The sequence below is a fragment of the Agelaius phoeniceus genome, chromosome 4 (genome assembly GCF_051311805.1).
Source record: "Agelaius phoeniceus isolate bAgePho1 chromosome 4, bAgePho1.hap1, whole genome shotgun sequence".
NCBI lineage: Eukaryota > Metazoa > Chordata > Aves > Passeriformes > Icteridae > Agelaius > Agelaius phoeniceus.
This window is the reverse complement of record NC_135268.1, coordinates 62,373,704-62,392,566: the sequence shown is the minus strand read 5'-3', so window position 1 is coordinate 62,392,566 and position 18,863 is coordinate 62,373,704. Positions and strand designations below refer to the sequence as shown.

Genomic DNA, 18,863 nt, shown 5'->3' with positions numbered 1-18,863 from the left:
AAATGCATTTATAATACATTTACATCAGCCACAGGTGCAGCAAGAGATACACTTCTGAGATACTCTTCCTAGAAATACTGCTCCTGATGAACAAATAAATAATATAATTCTGTCTTTCATAAAATAAATACCAGCATATTTTCAACATATGACAAGATCTGCAGTTCTCTGTTTCCATTTCCCTGTTTTCCCCAACATACTAATCAGAAGATGCCATTATATTCTGTATTGAATTCAGAATTCATGGGTACATTTCTCTGAAGGCGATAACCTAGATTTCTGAATGGAATTAGAATTTATCAACACAGCTTAAAACAAACAAATTATGACATTTCCCACATTTCACTACTGATAATTATCTTCAGTCAGTCTCCTACTGACTTTGTTAACAGAAAAGGACACTAATGAAAAAATCACTCTATGATTACAAAAACAGTGCTGGAGGAGATTCAAACCCATTTCTCCACTACTTGTCTCCCTATACTACTTCAGGATCCACTTTACTGTAATTGATCTAGGAAAGACTAAATAAAATGACTCCTGATATTCAAAGACAATCTGTTACAGATCTTCACTTATTTTATCATTACAACGATTCAAATAAATTGGGGGAAAAAAACCCCTCCAAACCACCCAAGAATTTTACACAGTATGTTACATTTTATAGAGCTAAACTATGATCCAGGATAGGTCAATAAAAGGATGGACCAAGAAGCCAAAGAAGGATGAAGAATAACTGGCTGTGTACTAATACACAGGGGATTACAGCAGATTAAAAAATGATAAATCAGGAATGTCATTCTATTTCAGATAAAAGCAAGTGCCATTGTGGCATGCAAGGCATACAGGAGGTAATCCCTTCACTACTCAGGCTTGTAAGGCCACAGCTGCCACACTTCAAAACCCAGGTGCAAACTTTGGAAAGGGGTAGATCACATGGATGAAGTGATTTCCCTTTAGTGGAGAGCAGTGAGTCAGAAACCTAGATGGAATTTAGGAAAAAAAAGTGGGAAAATTGGTCTTTTAGCCTTGGCAAAGAAGACACTTCAAAATATGCAAAATATTTTGCAAAGAGAATGTTTTTTTAGTACTCAAAGTAGTTAGAACAGGAAGTAATAACTTGCAGCATATGAGATTTAGGTTAGATATTAAAACATTACAAGAACACTGTAGCCAGCCATCTGAACAACCATCATCTGAGGGTTTTTTTAAGAGGAGGCAATATAAACTGCTATAAGGGATATCCAGGTATTAGGAATAATGCTTCAGAGAACAAGATAGTTCAGATAATGTATCAACATTTTGTCCAACTTTGGGATTTTTATCAACATTTTGTTATTATTCAGATTACCACAGTTTGTGAATCACTTTTCTTTTAAAGAAGTTTTGAGGAGCTTCAGAACATTGATAAGTACTCAATTCCAACTGCATGTTGCAATATATCACTTTTTAAAGTATGAAATTTAGAATATTCCCTTATTACTTCCTACCTCTGTTAATCTCAAAAATGTTGGTCAGAAAACCTAAAAAGCTTTTTCTGCTGGACACAGCTGAGACTACTGATCAGAGACTTATTTAGAAAGAGACAAATTTAGATATCCAATCAGCATAATGCTTTGCTAACACAAGGCTGGCAATATTCACAGTTAGCAATTTGAAAGCCGGTAATACATTTGCCTTTTATTTTTTGTGGTTTTGTTGACATACTTATGTGAATCATTGCATTAATTAAGCTTCATGAATAGAGATCTGCTCTTTACACATGATCAAGGTGTCAGCTGGTCTTAAGATAAAACTTTCAATAGCAGAGTGGGAAAAAGAAACAAATCTTCAAGAAGTTATTGGAGCACAGGATAAAAGAAAATGACCAATTTAATTCTTGAGTTAGGCTCCCTTCAGTTGTCTAACCTGCCATTTAGTGGAGTGAGAGAGGGCACGGAGGGTTGTTTTTTTTTAAGTTATGTGTTGTAGTTTCACCCCAGGCAGCTGCTTGCTCACTCCCCCAGTCAGCTGGATCAGGAAGTGAATCGGAAAAGTAAAAGCTGGAAAACTCATGAGTTGAGATGAAGACAGAGTAACAGGGAAAAAAAAGCCACACACACAAGGAAAGCAAATGAGGAATTAATTCACTGCTTCCCATGGGCAGGCAGGTGCTCAGCCATCTCCAGTACAGCAGGACCCATCGTGTGTACTGGTGATTTGGAAAGAGAAACAAAGGCAAGGACCATCACTCCAAATATCCCCCCTTACCCACTTCTTCCCCACCCCACTTCATACACTGAGCATGGTGTCACATGGTCTGCATTATCCCATTTGTCAGTTTGGGTCACCTGTCCTGGCTGTGTCTCCTCCCAGTCTCCCATTCACCTCCAACTCCCCTGCCAGAGTGCAGTATGAAAAGCAGAAAAGGGCTTGGCTCTGTGTAAGCTCTGCTCAGCAATAACAAAAACATCTCCATATTATCAACCCTGTATTCAGCACAAATCCACAACACAGCCCCACACCTGCCACTGTGAAGAAAGTTCTCTCTACCCTAGCCAAAACCATCACATCCTTAAGATTAAAAAGATTATTTCATAAAAATGCAATTTGAGGTTCGCAAAATTTTTTTTTGCTATAAATTTTTAACTCACCTAAAATCTTTCCTTTGGGCAATTCTCAAAGTCTTTAGAATATGATAAGACTTTTTATGGTTAAGGCCCAAGCCACTTGAAATGATTCATAAAAGAACACAGTCTAATAGGGAAAGTTACCTAAATAATTCAATACTGTTATGCCCTTTGATAAGTACATGAGGAACAGAGAACGCCTTTGGAGGTTCCATTTCATTTTCACTTTAGGCAAGAGAACATTCCTTTTTTGAAGCAGAGAAATACTTTGCCTTACACTGCCTCATGTCTGGCACCACAAAGTGTTTTATACACACTGTGCTTGACTCATTTCATGTGAGCAAGAAAGGCTTCTGTAGGAGATAGGCAGGCTATATTCCAAATGCAGTTGTACTGACATCTTAAATAAATAAAAATAATAGGCTAGGGAAATAATGCAGAAATTCCAAAAGGTTGCTTTATGAGCTTTACCTTTTTTAGCAGATTAAACACATTTCTAACACTGAGCTCTGGGGTATGAATTGTGTTCTCTTTGCTTCTTTTTGCCCTGCAGCCTCCTTAGATGAGCTTTGGGAAAGTGGAAAGACTGCACAGAGAGAGAATTAATTTGCACACAGGATCTGCAGCCTAAATTTGTCATCCTGGCAGCCCTCTCTTTTTGAAGTAAATCATGAATCATCACCAAGGGAAGAGGCACAGAGGATGAAGCCACAAAGTGCTGTGGCTGGAGCTAGCCTTTGAGAGCCCCCATGGAGACTGGCCACTGCCTCTGGAAGCAGCACAGCCACGAGCCCCTGGGCTGTGAACAACCAGAGCTCGTGCACAGTGTGAGCTGAGGCACCTCAGCAGTTCAGTCACCTCTGTGGCTGACTGCCCTTTCCTCCACTGTACATCCCTTGTACCTCCTCACAGCCTAATTCACTGACACCTTCTGCTATCAGCTTCCCACTTGATCTGTTTGAACCCACTATGACATTACTGTGGCTAGACAACAACAGAGAGCCTTTTCCAAGCTGTTGTATGTATAATACCATCTTATGGGAGTACTCACAACACTTTCATAGTGTTACTGTTTATCTGAGCCTGCAATTACACAGTTTAATTAAACTTTGTTTGACATGCATCCCCATTTTTCTCAGTCTTTATTTGCCATGTGACTCCACCCTCCATCACAAAATGGTGCTGTCAATTTCCAGCAGCATACATTGCTGTTGGCCTAGAGGGTTGGTTCTAGGTCCCTTCCAACTGAACTGCTCTATTCTAGTCCCAATTATTTTTCTAAAGAAAAAAGGGGGCCACAAGTAAGTGCACTCCATGTTATTTGGATAGAAGTCTATGTTTACACACTCTTAATTACTCAAGTTGTCACTGAACTCTGAGCAGTGTACTTTAAGGCAATAATCAATTTGGTACCTTTCCTAAGGACAAACATTGTAAAGACAGAACTAATGTCATTAATCCTGTCTAAACTTTCTGCTTATTGCAGCCTGTTTTATTGAACTTTGGTGAAATTGCCTTTAAAGTGGTACAAGGAGACCAAAACTATATGGGCAATTAATACAATTTTTTTTTTCTTACCATAATATTAATTAGACTTGAGGCAATTAATTTTTAAACTTGAGAAATGTTTTCTTTTTCCTCTGTTGCATATTAAGCTGTCATTTAACAGAAATTAAATATACTTAACAGAGATTAAATATACTTTTATTACACACAAAAGCATCCAAGTTCTGCACCACCAGAAACCAGACAGCAAGGAACAATTTAAGTTATTTTGCTTCTGAGCATTTACAAGAATATGATAGTATAGGAGGAGTTTTGGTATCTTCACTGACTATGGTAATGTATCTCTAGGATGAGTAATGAAAGGGCTCATTTCATCTTTCTCAAGGTAAACTCCCTGATTCCAGTACCTTTGGTTAGCAACTGGTCTTACCCAGTTTCTACCTCTCAAGAAAAGACCACATTCAGTATTCAAAGTCCTGCTCTGTCTTTGAAGAGAGCTGCTTCCAAGTGAGAAACAGCAGATCTTACACATCTATGCTCAGTTACATTTTGCTTTCCAAAGATAAACAAATCTTTGGCTCATTTTCTCTTTTAATATGGAAAAGGGAAGGAATTTATCAGACTATCTGTTCACTTCCCTATCACCCTTTACTTCTTCTCAAAGGTCAACTTTATGAGAGCAACCTTTTTTCATTCTCTAAAAAATTACATCCAGGAGAATTCCTCAATATTCCCCTTGAACAAAGACCTTGCATGACAGCAGTAGAGCATTTATTGATTTTGAATACTGATTGAAGATTTACATTAGTGTGCATAACAGAAACTGTGGTAGATCTTAAAGGGCATTTCCAGCTAGCTGCTATTTTTTGAAAGGGTGCATAACTTTGTATTATGTCCTGAATCTGCAGTTTTGAATCCATAGGTGCAAGAAAAGTTCACCTATGCTCTAAACATATAAACTGCTGTAGCAGTACTAAAATATTCAATATGATTAAATTCTGATATTAATTAGAAGATCAGTAAAGGGTATTTTCATTTCTTTTTCCCTTTGCACGTTAAGTTTCTATGACAGCGATGCTACAATCCAAGAGTTGATGAACTTACATAATATTATCCATATATACAATATTATAAGACTTGTCTTCAGAAAGTCAAGGTGTCCATTAGCAACTCATTCTTAAAAAGAAAGAAAAAAGAATCATTAAGAGAAAAGGTGGTCCACCAAAATGTCATGATTTTAACAACCATGTTTAGAAGGCTTTTTCCATCAAAGCTCTGACTAGCTCAGTACATCACGTAGTAAAGCAAGCGTGAGTGAGCCACAAGCACACATCCTCAGAGAATTCCTTCTAAGAAGCATAATGGCTGTTATTTTTACACTTTTAATCCCTAGCCTCTCCTTATTACAGCTAATCATCTCAGCAAACGCATTAAAGAGGGCTCTGCAGGTAGTGTAGCATGAGAAATCAGTTGCCAACCAAAGCACTAGTGCTTGCTTCTATAGCAGCATCTGTGACCACACATGGGTTAATATATTGTGAATCTTCCATTTTCCCTTTTGTTTTAGCATGAGTCAAATGCTTTATTCCCATATTCCACAGCATAGTCATTAACTTCATCTATTTATATTGTCATTTTTAATTTGATAGGTGACTGCACAGCAAGGCAGCTTTTAACCAAGTCAGCTGTACATAAAGCCTATAATAAATCCTATTTTCAGGGTGTATATTCCCAGAAGATTCTTCCCCCTCTACTAAGGAATAAGTGACTGCTCTAAAACAGGTGCAAGGAAACATTAAAAGTGCATACATATCTGCTCAGACATGTGCTGACACACAAAAGAAAGGAATATTGTACAATCTATCCAGTACAATACAGAAACACAAGTTATGATTGTTAAACTATATATTTCAACTCTTAATTGCAGTCTACTTCCTTCCTGCTAGGCCACTATTTATACCTGTGCATGTTAATTATTCCCTATTAAAAGCAGGAGTTTGTAACACATGCTATTTCTGGGTATTATACCATCACCCACCTAAGGCAGAACCCATCACTAGGGTGAGAAAGATGGGAGAACATCTCCAAGATGATACACTGCAACTTGTCATATCAGTGTTTTGACCATTTGTAAAAGAAAATTAGATTCTGACTATGTTTTGTTGAAGGAATTTATACAATGCACACACAACTCTTGGCAGGTGTGGGCAGGTTCTGACCTTGGCCAAACCTTTACTTGTCCCACCTTGTGAGCTGTGGGACACCCCAGCACCACTTCCCCTTGGTACAGCAGACACATATCCTGTGTTTTGAAATCCAGCAGCATGGCAGATGATTTTTTTTTTTTTTTTTGGGCATGTGTTGGTGCCACTATGAATTTTTTACATAACTGCACAGCAAGACAGATTCTCTTGGGGTGTGTAAAAGGCACCTCTGCTCCAGGGCCAAGGTGGCTTTGCCAGAGATTCACCCACAATGCAGAAAGGGAGTCCAGGCATCCCATACACAGATACAGCAGCCAGCTCTCTGAGCAAAGCACATCTCAAGTACAGAAAATCAGGCCAGCTCTTTCCAGCAAACTTGAATCTGAAAATAGTGTTTCTTAAAAAATCTTAAATGAATGCTAAAACATGACTGTTTTAAATGCAAATCCACTGCAAGTTTCACAATGCCACAATAACTTAGAAGAATAAACCTCATTCCATTTCAATGACTCTGAATCTCCCAGGCTTTCTGAAGGAGATGTTCTTGAATCCAACTTTTCTAGAAAAATCATTCCCATAAAAGATCACACCCAAATCCTTTAAAGTGCATAATTATATTCAGTCAAATTAAGGTTTCCCCTAAAAGAAATTTTCTCTTTCCTGTCCTGAGCAGTATTAACATTCATAATAATCAGTGCTGTAAGAAGTTTTAAATATAGCCATATATTGTACATAATGGTACTGTTGCTATGCACTATTATATAACTGCCTGCAGATGGCTGCATTTCAATGGGAAAAAACACAATGTTTAAAAAAACCCCTGTTCTTTGAGTGTGTTGTTTCTGATTTCTAAATAGTAGTATTGATAATATTAACAATAATAACGACAACAATAATAAAAAAATCAATGCACCCCTTTTACATTTACAGCAGCAAATAGGCTGGTCCCCTCTGTGTAAATCAGTTTCAAATGTGCTCTAGTAGGATTTTTTTTAAAATAAAATAATGTAAAAGCTTAAGGCATTACAAAAAGAACTGAAGTTTTAAAAACTTCTCATGCTTTGAATTTTAACTGAACAGGAGCACCATCTCTGTTTATAAGAGATTTTTATTAGGATTAAAAAGCAAATTTAGAGCAATGAGTCTGATATTCTTCTGCTAGTCTGCAGGATTAAAGCTCTTTAAAATGAGAATATCAATATTAAAAATGAATTAACTTTTCAATTATGGCCTGTCCTTGAAATTTTATTTTGCTTTCTACGTAGCAGGAGTGCAATAAAGTCAAGGTGCTTCTAATTCTAAATTGCATAGTTGTAAAGTTACCAGAAGGTTTTTAGGGCATTTTTAAAGTGTTGTTTCAAAGAGTCAGTTTTTTCCCTCCTGAAATAAATGAAGAATTTGGATTGATTTTTAAGGAATTCAGAACAGAGCCAAGTGTTGTCTTGCTGATGTCTCACACACCACTTTTCAGATCCAATATTCAGTCTGCTTTACCAGTCACTAACAGCAGAGGTAGGAAGCTGGTAACACACTGGCCAAACAATCAGTAGTAATAAATCAGCGGATAGCTGGGCAAAATACTTCTCTTCCTTTGCAGACATCTTCTGGATTTCACAGCTCCTCACTCTGTTTGTGTTGTTCAGAACCTTCCCACATCAGCAGGGACACCACAGTTACCAGGATAAATCAGGATTAATTTTTGGCCAACCCAAAAATTGCCACAAATACTTAGAAGAATAAACCTCACCACAGAATTCCAGTGTGAACTTGGGCTTCACCCAGTAGTTTTCTTCCAGTAAGATACAACATGCTGTAAATAAACAGGCAAACAAAAACCAGGCCAGATTATAAATCTTCACTTTTACCTAATATGCCAGTCTCTTGGCTATTCCATGACCACTAACAGCACTTGATCTTTGGGGATGGGACCATGTTTACAGTAAATCTGTGCAGCACAGACAGTGCAGTACGTCCCTCAGCTTCTAGATATTAGTGGATATCAAAGTCCAAGCTCTCAGAAGAATGCTTTAGGGTTCATGGAGTGATGGTTGCTCTTCAGCTGAATGGAACAGCAGGTATTAGAGCCGTGTCTGACAGGAAGATAATATTTTTGACTCTGTGCAGACAAGATAATCACCTTACTTTTAAATTAAATCAAATTCATGTTAATTAAAAAAAATAGCTGAAATATTTCTACTCATGAAAAAATACTGAGAAAGAAAGTGCTAATTAAGATATATCCTATACTTTCTTCTTTATTTTTAAGTGAAAATTTTTTGTTAAGAGAATATTTTGCCTGCACAGCCCTATATACCAACCCATTACAAGAAAAAACTATACAGAACATCCTGCCGTTTTTCAGAACACAACACTGCATCCTTGCACAAGACATAACACTAATATGAACCCATGCATACATTATTTATGAGCTCCAATTTCCTCTCTCCCTGACCAGGGCCAGAACTACGGCCCCAGATTCCTACTCTTATGAAAAACAGTTAGATAGCAGCTAAAGCATAACAGGCTGCTTATTCTGGTTTCATTAATCCAGACTTGGAACACATCCACTAATAAGTGTGTTGGCATTTTTTAAAAGCCTAAGAATCAAACATTTATACCTGAAATTTTCTTAGAAAATGGTAAAATTTAACTATATTAAATAATTAACAACAACTGGGATATTCAATTTGTATTGATTTTAAAATCAAAAGCAGCATTTTCTCTTACAGAAAAGGAACTTTTGGGGTTATTCTGGCCAGAAGAATTCCTTTAGGTCTTGTTTGAAAGGCCTCCTTTTGGAAAGAGATTTAAGTGATGCTTCACACCAGCCAGCAATGCATATTCCCTTTTAGTCTCATAAGGTGTTTCTGTTTAATTGCCTTGACTGTTAAAATGTGCATTCCAATTTGGATTTTAATCATTCAGTGTGGCCATCAATAGAGTTAGTTTTATCTGCAATACTGAAGTGTTCCCCTCTCAAATTTCTGTGTCTGTGATGCTGCCCTGAGCTGTCTCTCTGAACTCCACCAACCTACTTCTTTGAGCATGTTCTGAGACTGATGCATGTTTCTTGTGTATTGTGATTCCTGTTCAAATATCTTTTCCATAGCCATCTTGTCTTTTTAAACTAAGTACAAACCTAGCACTACAGCAGCAGCAGCAACAACAACAGAACAAATGGAGTGGCAAACTTGTTTATTTTCTCCTTGATTTGAGGCCAGTTGACACCAATTCTGTATAAACCATCAATATAATACTGAGCCAGTTATCATGACCATTCCCAATCTCTGAGGTCTTGGTGACTGGCTCAGAGAAACACATTTCTGCTGCATTCACTGGGTCACCACTGAATCTGGATCAACAGAAATATAACCACGAGCAGCATTTTAGTAGAGGTGCGTTCACAGCCGATGCACGGAGGAGTCAGTCTGGATTGAAACCCCCAGCAAAGCCTGGGCCCGGGAGCTTCAAGCTGATATTCTCTTCCATTCTGACAAAAGAATGAGGTTTTAAATGGCATCAGGATTTAGAGGCGTCCGGCAGCTGAGTTGATCTGACAACTCCGCGTCCAATTCTTGTGTAACATAGAAAATTAAATGGGTCCCTCCCCTGGGCACTCCGTGCCGGACGTGCCCGCACCTGCTGAAGCGGGGACCGAGCGAGGGGACGCGGTCCCCATGGCGTGCGGGGCGGCTCTCCCGGCGCCGCAGCCCCGCGGCTCCATCGCGGATCCGTCGCGGATCCATCGCGGATCCCTCGCGGATCCATCGCGGATCCATCGCGCCCCGAGCGGCGGCGGGCGCGGGGCGGGGCCGCGGGAGGGCCCGGCCGCCGCCGCCCCCGAGGGCGGGCCGCCGGTGACAGCTGGGGAGGGACCGGCAGCGAGGTGCGGCTGCTGCGCCGCTGCTCCGACCGCATCGCGCCGGCGGATCCCCGGGGAAGGAGCGGGCAGGGATCGGCCGGGCCCTGCCGCCGTCGCCGGCCGCGGAGTGGGTGAGTGGCGGCGGGCACGATTTTTATTACTACTGATTGTTTGGGTGATGCGGGGGCGGCGCGGGCACGGCGTGGCAGGGGAGGGAGGACGGAAGGATGGAGGGATGGATGGAGGAATGGATGGATGGAGGATGCTGCCGCGCTCGGAGACTTTGGTCGTGCGAGATGCCTAAGGGAAGAAAGTGCATCCCGGGGCGGGGCGAGGCTGTGCCCCTCTCCGCTCGCCCGTCCGTGCCGGTGACCCGACGGGCGAGGAAGCCCCGGGAAGGGGGCCCGGTCCTTGCGGGGCAGGGGCTGCGCGTCCCCAGGCGGGGCGAGGCGGCTCCGACCCTCCGGTCCCCCGCCGGCCCCCGCCCTCCCGCAACTCCCCCGCAGCCATCAGCGGGCCGGGGCGCGGCCGCGGAGGGGCCGGGACAGCTCCGGGGCTCCCTGTGCTCCCCCAGCCCCGCCGGCAGCCCCGGCACGGCGGCAGGAAGGTCCCGAGCATCCCGGCGCTGCCGCCCGCCCCCGCCCGGGCCGTACCTGCGGTGCCGGGGGTCCCCGCGCAGCCTCCGGCGCTGGCACCTGCTCCTGCAAACCGGGTCCTGCTGGCAGCGATGTTCGAGGAGCGAACCCGAGGCCTGCCCTTGGAGGGCTGGCAGGATGAGGCCTTTATTTTATTTTTTTTTTTTTTTTTGCAGGGTGCTGGCTGGCTGATATTTACATAATATCTCTGCTTAAATGTGACCTCGTCCCTAATTGGAGGCTTCCTTTGCATTTTCTATGGCAACACTACAGAACAGATCACTCCAGTGGGCTGGATCACAGGAGTACCTGCACACACTGTAATTTTTCTCTCTTGGTTCCCCATAAAGATTGGTTTGTTCTAGTGGATGGGTGAGATTTTAAAAAAAGTTCTTTCCATCAGCCCTTAAAGCAGTGTCTAGGCCTGCAAGTCACTGCAGATTTGCGGGATCTCTAAATTAGAGGAGGATGAACACAGGCTTAACTAACTAGCAATAATTATTTTTGTTGGGTATTTATATATTTACTAGCCTTACAAATTATTTCCATGCACAACACTGCTTAATCAAAACAATCAAAAGAAATTATGTTAATGATAACTGACTGTATTTATTTATTTTAAAATTAATAGAATTATTAGAAGAAGAAAGAAAATAAATCCTAGGAAATTTTGTAAGGGGGAAGGAATTGAGACCCACTCCATTCAGAGATTCCTTTTGCTCAATGAGATCCCTGCCCTATGCTTAGAACCCATCATGTATACACAGTATTGTCTCTTTTTACACTGTTGGTCTCACTGACAGTAAGCTTGATGTGCCTGTGTATTTAACGAGGAGTTGGATTCTGTAATGCTTATTAGGGTCTGCTGTGTTTCATCCCTGTGAGATGCCAGCTTCAGTTTCAGGTTTTATATGGCAAAGGGTGAATAGCTTTGTGTTGGTTTTCCAAAACCTGCTGAAAATAAGTGTTTTGTGATTTTAAGACACACTAATTCATGGTGCATTTAGGCAAGAAGGTTTTTCTAAAGACCTTTAAATTTTGCCTTAATTATCTTTTGACATGATGTTTTTGTTCTGCATTGAAAAACCATGTCTTTTTGTTAATAATGCTAAAATTAGTTACTGTGATACAAAAGCTGGGATACTGTGTATGGCTTAGAACATTTGTTTTCTGTCTCTGCTCTGTTTGTACTTCTTGGTTCACTGGGATGACTTTGTTTCTTGCACCTGAGGTCTTTTGAGGTTTGAGCTTTTTGTTTCTGGATGGGTGCACGTAGTTAGGTTGTTAATAATCTAATCTTTGAATAGATATATTGGAGATTCAGACAGAAGGGCCAAGAATCTTGGATCTCGTGGAAAAGGTGATTCTTTCATGGGTGGAGAGACCCATGAGTTGGGAGAGGTGCTCTACAAGTTCAAGGAGGTCACTCCTGGGACTCCTTCACTGAGGCACTGGGGCTTGGGGCTTGTCTGCTACAGGCTGACACAAGTACTGCAAGAGGCCATTGGGGTAGAGATTTGCCTAACATGTTTAAGTTCTCCTGCATGCAGATGAAGGCTTTTTATTTCCATTTGCTTTTTGGAAGTGCTCTGCTCTGAGCAATGCTCACTCTCCACTTAAATGAATGCTCCTTTAGTGTCTTAGATTGTTGTTACGGGAATGCAGGAGTTGGAAATATCCTCAAAAGAGGCCATGTGTTGAATCTGAGGTATAAATGAGGCTTGAACTGAAAGATATGTGCTCTGTTAAAATGTTAATTCCAGGACACAGTGATGGAGCAGAGGTTTCTTAAGATTCTTCTCTTGGAGGTCCATCTCATTCAAGTTCATGTTTTGTTTTCCATAGTTAGTACCCATTGTCCACAGCACCATCTTCATTGCAGTTCATCCCGGCTCTGCTGTCAGTTGCTGCCTTTAAGTGTAATTTGTCAGTATGCAAATGTTTATAGTTAATTCCATGTATAGATTTTTTTTCTTGTAGAACATTTTGGTTGGATTATGATAGAAGATGGGAGATGTAGGAGTAGCAAGTCTATGAAGAAGGAAATGGGCATGGGCTGTATTTCTGGATTGTGCAAGGCCAGATGGAGCTGGCATAAATACATGCCAGGGAGCAGAAAATACTGAAGAATGTGAAATTGGATTGCCCCTTTGTATAAAAGCAAAGTTGGTTGCATGCTGCTTCTGTGTAAGAGGATATTTGGTCAGGTACAGCTGATTATTGCGTCTCCATTTATTAATGTTGAACCAAAGTTGCTCTGCCATCAATCAAAGCAAATATCAAACCCTTCCTCATGTCCTTGTCTGTAATCCTGATTTTTTTTTTCTCTCAACTTTCATTAACTCTGTTCTGCTTCATTTTGAAGGCACAATATTCAGAATATACACAAAGCCTTAATTGCAGCTCTGTGTACTGATATGCACAAACACATTCCATCTCTTGTTTCTCATTTAAAAAAATTCCATATTTAGAACAATTGTTAATTTAGGGTACTTACTGCAATGTTACTCAGCATTAGCAAGGAAAATCCGTTTCATGGTCATTGTTTTCTCCACATATTACAATAAAATATCTTGAGTTAATGATCTAAAAATGTGGGGCTTTTTCCATCTTGGGAAGTTTTATTCCTGTATGCAAATTTTGTTACTTCTTTTAGTTTTTGCTAAGGTTTTTTAAAATAGCAAACTTCATCAGCCCTAACTTCAGTAATAGGGAAAAATCTATAGTAGTTCAGTCAAAGTGATGCAGATTCATTGTCAGTGGGGCAAAATGGAACCACAGTAGTAGTTTAAACTAATTTTTAAACTAATTTGATACTTCCATCCTTTGCACATTATTGTAAATGATAGAACTTTCTTTGGCAGATGGGATGCTTTTGTAGGCCTTTCTTAGAAATCACTAAAAGATGGTTGGTAACTTCCTTACTTGCAATACTTGATCACTTTGTTTGTCTAATAAGAATGGCAGCTGAAGAGAAGCTTCTGCCATGTGCTGTGGTGGGTGAGGTCTTCCCCTTTTTCTCCCAACACAATCCAGGCTCATAGATCTGGCATTTAATTCCACAGCTGCCTTTGGATTTGATGCATTCTTTCTTTACCATATAGGCTCTCAAACACATGCATAAATGCACGTGAAGAGCCAGATGTATTTGGGAAGCTCCCACCTGGAGCTGTTAAGCTGGACAAGAATGGATAAGGTGCTTGATGTAGTGAGGAATACAGTGGGAATTTTGTTAGTTTATTTTTGTTCTGTTAGTTAACAGAAACTTGTAGTCAGTCTGTGTTTTGTACACAAAGGGAACTTACATGTTGATGAAGGCAAAGATACAGAGTGGTAATTTCTAATTTATCTTCAAATCCTTGGTTTTAAGAGAGGGTTACCTAATGCACATTTTATAAAAACATAAACATACATACACATTAGGTTGTTCTGGTGCTTTCCTGTTAACATACTGAATAATCCAATAAACTGAAACCAGCTTCTGGATGTAAAAGTGAAATTGAAGCAAAATTACTTAAATTGTGTAATGTTTAGAAGTAATGAATAGACTTTTTTAATAATTTTTATGTCATCCTCAAAAAGCATGTACAACATTGGTTTGCTTTGCTTTGACTTTGTTTTTAGTGGAAGATAGCTGAAGGACATCTTTGTTTTTTTCTAATAATAAGAGAACTTTGATGTAGATATTAGTTAATTTGTGTCCTGCAGATGTTTTTAGAAACCTATATATTTATCCTGCAAGCTGGCATTCTGTAATCATTGTAAAATTAAGAGAGGAGCTATTTATATTAAATGTACTTGTTCATGTGCTGCTTATTTGTTCCTTATTAATGATGAATGTAGCCACAACTGTAGAAGGATCAAGATGTCTCTCCTAACTCTTTGAGGTTTCTGTTCAGTTTTCATCTCACTTTTAGCCCATCTTAACACCATGTTGCCCACTATCTAGCACCCTACCTTGACATTAAGGGAAATGAGAGCTCTTTCAGAAAATATGTTTTTTCGTATTTCCCAGTCCATTTAAATTTAACTTGCATTTGACAAGACATTATGATTGAAAGCTTTGAGTTGCCCTTGTGATAGCTGTTACCTTTCCATCCAGGAAGGAAGTGTCAGTAGAGTCGCACAGCTGCATTCTGCAGTTTCACTTTTGATTCAGCACTGATGCTCAGCATGTGCTGCAGATGAAATGTTTGGCTTCCTCAATCAATGCTGTCCCTTTGGCCATGGTCAGCATCATTTTCAGCCTTCATTGTGGGCACTGTCTGCATATCTGATTGCTTTGACTTTCCTGTGCAGGTGAGGAGGTGATTTTTTTGTTTTCCCTTTTGAGTATAACTAAAATTTAATCCTAACATTATCTATTTATTTTAAGATGAGGTGAGCCAAGTGGTATGTTTGTGAAATTGAAACAGGTGCTACTATTGTTGTTATTATTATTGTTGTTTGTATGATGAGAGTAAGAGTGAGCCACTGCAGAACAATCCTCTGTGGATTCTTCCAAAATTAACTTATTCTTCTTCTTCAACAGTCAGAACAAGGAACATCTTATCTAACTAAAATAGACTATTTTAGTAAGACTGTCCAAAATGTCAGTGATTATGAGGCTGAGATTTTATTTTCTTTTTCCTTTTTCTATCCAGAGCAGTATCCAGCATCTGGTAGGTTTTTATTTATTGCTCTGTCATGCTTCTGTTTGTGCAAAAAAGTGTCCAATATTTTGCATTTCTTCTTACTAGCTTACATTTGAACTACCACCCAAAGATACAAGCCTTGTTTTCTTGTGAACTGCTAATTCTCTGAACAAGCTTATTATCCATGTTTATAAATACTTGTGGTGATGTGATGCGTGTCTGCCCTGAGTCTAATCAGGACATGTTTCCAGGGTGAAGGTTTTACTTTGTGAGACAGTGATTCTCATTCTATTTGAGTCCCTGAGATGCAAGTACTTTTCTGATTTTGAAGTAACTGCTTCCTGTAGTAATTTCTGCACTATCTGCATCCTGTCAGATGGACAGAGTGTGTTGGGAGGTGCTCCTTCTCTATATTGCTTAGAAATGAGAAATTAAACCCCAAGAAGAGACTTTTTACCATATCAAGGTGTAAAGCAGTACTTTCACAATGTTTTTACCATATGTTGATCTTCTTGAGTCACATCTTGGCATTTCCTGTAGAACAGATCATGACTCAATCATTTATTGCTAAGCTTGTTAGATATAGACTATATTATAATTATACTCTGCTAATTTAGTGTGGCAGACTTTTATTTCTTATAAAAGAATTAATTACTTTTTCCTCTCGAATCCTTTTCTGGACTCCCTAGTTATTAAACAAACAAGCAAAAAAGAAAGATCTGCGATGATATTTTATCGCACCTTCTTATGTTCTTTGATATGCACTCATTTTAAGGAAGACCAATGGATAATTTATCTGCACTATGGCAAAAGAAAATAATTCAGCTGACCAGTAAGGATGATGAACTTAATTCTCACCAAGGCAGACTTCAGCTTCTCTGTGCAGCATAATCCTTCTCAAGATAATCATCCTGTTAGCTCCTGCATGAGGCTTTGGCCTCTACCACGTAGGATGGGAGGGAGGATGGGATGCTGTGCCCCAGCACTTACTGTCTGTTCTGGTAATTCTGAGTTTTTTTAGTAAAATGCCAAACTCTTACTAAAAACTTTAATTACATCTGCTGTAGCCTGGCTTCCTACGGAAATGAGCCTTAAATGCTTCTGCTGTCTCTGAGTCCCCTATGACTAATTTTTGCATTTGTTGGACAATTTCAAACTACATGTGTGAAATGGTTGAAGTCTTGAAGGTAAATCTCCTGCTCCAGAACTTCAGACATATGTGCTTGATTGCAGAGGTTAGGTAAGCCTTTTTCTTTGTATTTTTGGTCAAGTTCACTGATAAATTCTTTGCAATAAGTCACCTTGAAAAATGAATATTTTGGACTATTTTGTTCCTGACAACTCATTATATCCCTTTATTAATGTTTTCTTGTTTGGTTTGGTGAGGGAGGGTTTTTTTTGTTTATTTTGAGTTTTGTCTGGCTTTGTTTGGATTTTTTTTGTAGATTGCCATCCTATGCTGAAATTTCTCAGAATTTTTTAGATTCTGTATTTGACCAGCTGGGAGGCTGGAGCTATTACTATGTCTTGAAGCAAAAATGCAAAGCTTTCCTGCATTCAGCTAACTACCAACCCTGTCTTTATGTCAATAACCAATATTTTGTGTATCTATTACTGCTTGCAGATTTTTTTTTTTGGGCTACCGTTGACTGTGTAAGAAAGCCTGAAATATTTTTAGGATTTTTTGTACTTTTTTTCCCCATCTTTTCACCTTAGTCTTTCCTAGATTATGTATAGTCTAAAAAGTAGTTGCCTACTTCTGCATCAAAAAGGGAGCTGTGACATAGCCATGGTTAGGTATATCTGAGCTAGATTTAGTCTGTCTATTTAGTGGGCTATTAGGAATGTAGGTATTGGGTAAAAAAGCTGTGCTTTTTAAGAGTAAAATTTTAAATGCTGAGAATTTTGTGTGCACTCAGAAAATACTCCAAGAATTAATATACAGATAAATTTGTTTCATCAGCCTATCTGATGAACTGGGTGAAATAGAAGATTCCTGCACACTAGCACTTTAACATAATTGCATAATAATGATAAATTATGCTTTACAAGGGGATGTGTTTGAGATGTGTCTTATTTAAACAGTGTTTAAGCTCTAATCACAGCACTTAGTGTACTTAATATATGTATTGTCCAGGAACTGAGGAGAGGCTAATCCTTCAAATAGCACAAAAGCAACACAGGATTCCAATTATTTTCTTTTTCCTCACACAAAATAGAGAAAAATCTAAAACCTTTAGAGGGATGCTTTCCCTTATCACTTGAGGTAATAAATAGAGTGCATTTTTTGAGATTTAAATGTAAGTATAAAATCAGTAAAGCAGAGCTGTAAATGTCGTGGTTGTCAAGAACAATAATTTTAATCTGCAGAAAACCTCCCCAATATATACTGCAGGTTTGCTCTTTCATACCCAGTCCAGAATTTCTAGGCTTTACACATCTGATGCAAAAATGCATTGCTGCTTCAGCTGCCATAATCAGCTGTAACTAGCATGTGGACTAAGGGAGCTGGAAAAAATCCATGATCCTGCACTGGAATGCAGTAATTGCCAGCTCCTTACTGGGAGGTGGGACCAAATGTGTGAATCTATCACAGCATGAAGCTTTGCTCTGTGGAATGACTCTCCTGCTCTAGTTATTTCAGATACTCTGGAATAGCGTCTCTGTTTCTCAAGGAAATTATTTTTATTGGTATATAAATAGAGAGGGAGAAGGAAGAATGAAAATGGATGCTGTATTCTGAACTGTCTGTAAGGGAGTAACTATTTCCATGGTCAGTCTTTATGTGAAAACAAGTCAGAAGAAGCTGTATGGGGAGTAGACAAGTCAAGAATGGTGAGAAAGATCCAGAAGGAAACGAATGAGTTAAAAAAATATGCTTCAGAGAAAATGAGGAAGAGTGGGTGTCTATGTAGGCAGCTTTGTTGATGTCAAAATGCTGCATGTTCTCATTTTGTTGTGCTTTGTCGTGATGGAGGAGTGCATGTTCTGCACAGATTAAGCCATGTCATGCTGTTTTCTGAAATAATTTTTTTTAATATGGAAGGAACCATTAAGTCTGAGATACATTCTTTAACAATGAAGCTGTGCAATATGAAACTCTTATTTAGAGCGGTTTTGAATTACACAAAGCATTCTTTCTTTTTCCTGTTTCATATTGCCTGAGATGCACCCCACCCTGTGGGTGATAGAAATGTTGTGATGGCTTCTCCTTTGCAAAGGCTGTAGATTTTAAAGTAGAAAAATAAGAACCCTCTTGACACTGACTCATTTGGTTCTGATCTCAGCTGCAGTCTGTATAACATGGATCCATCATCCATACTTTCATCATCTTTATTGCATGAGTTCTGAATTTGTACTGGATGTAAATAACACCCAGTCTAGGCAGTGAGATTGACAGTAGGAGTTACACT

At 39.4% G+C, this 18,863-nt stretch overlaps 2 protein-coding genes across 9 annotated transcripts in view; one reads left to right on the top strand and one right to left on the bottom strand.

The window, feature by feature from the left end:
- The window catches only part of WFS1 (wolframin ER transmembrane glycoprotein), a 52,867-nt gene extending 41,798 nt beyond the window's left edge, over window positions 1-11,069 (bottom strand). Inside the window, exon 1 of the mRNA XM_077177722.1 lies at window positions 10,835-11,069. Within this exon, the coding sequence (XP_077033837.1) occupies window positions 10,835-11,069 (235 nt within the window). The remainder of the gene's footprint in view (window positions 1-10,834) is intronic.
- Window positions 10,997-18,863, top strand: part of JAKMIP1 (janus kinase and microtubule interacting protein 1) — a 141,897-nt gene continuing 134,030 nt past the window's right edge. For all 8 annotated transcript variants that reach the window (XM_077177729.1, XM_077177727.1, XM_077177728.1 and 5 more), the window contains exon 1: window positions 10,997-11,136. The gene's annotated coding sequence lies outside the window, so the exon portion shown is untranslated. The remainder of the gene's footprint in view (window positions 11,137-18,863) is intronic.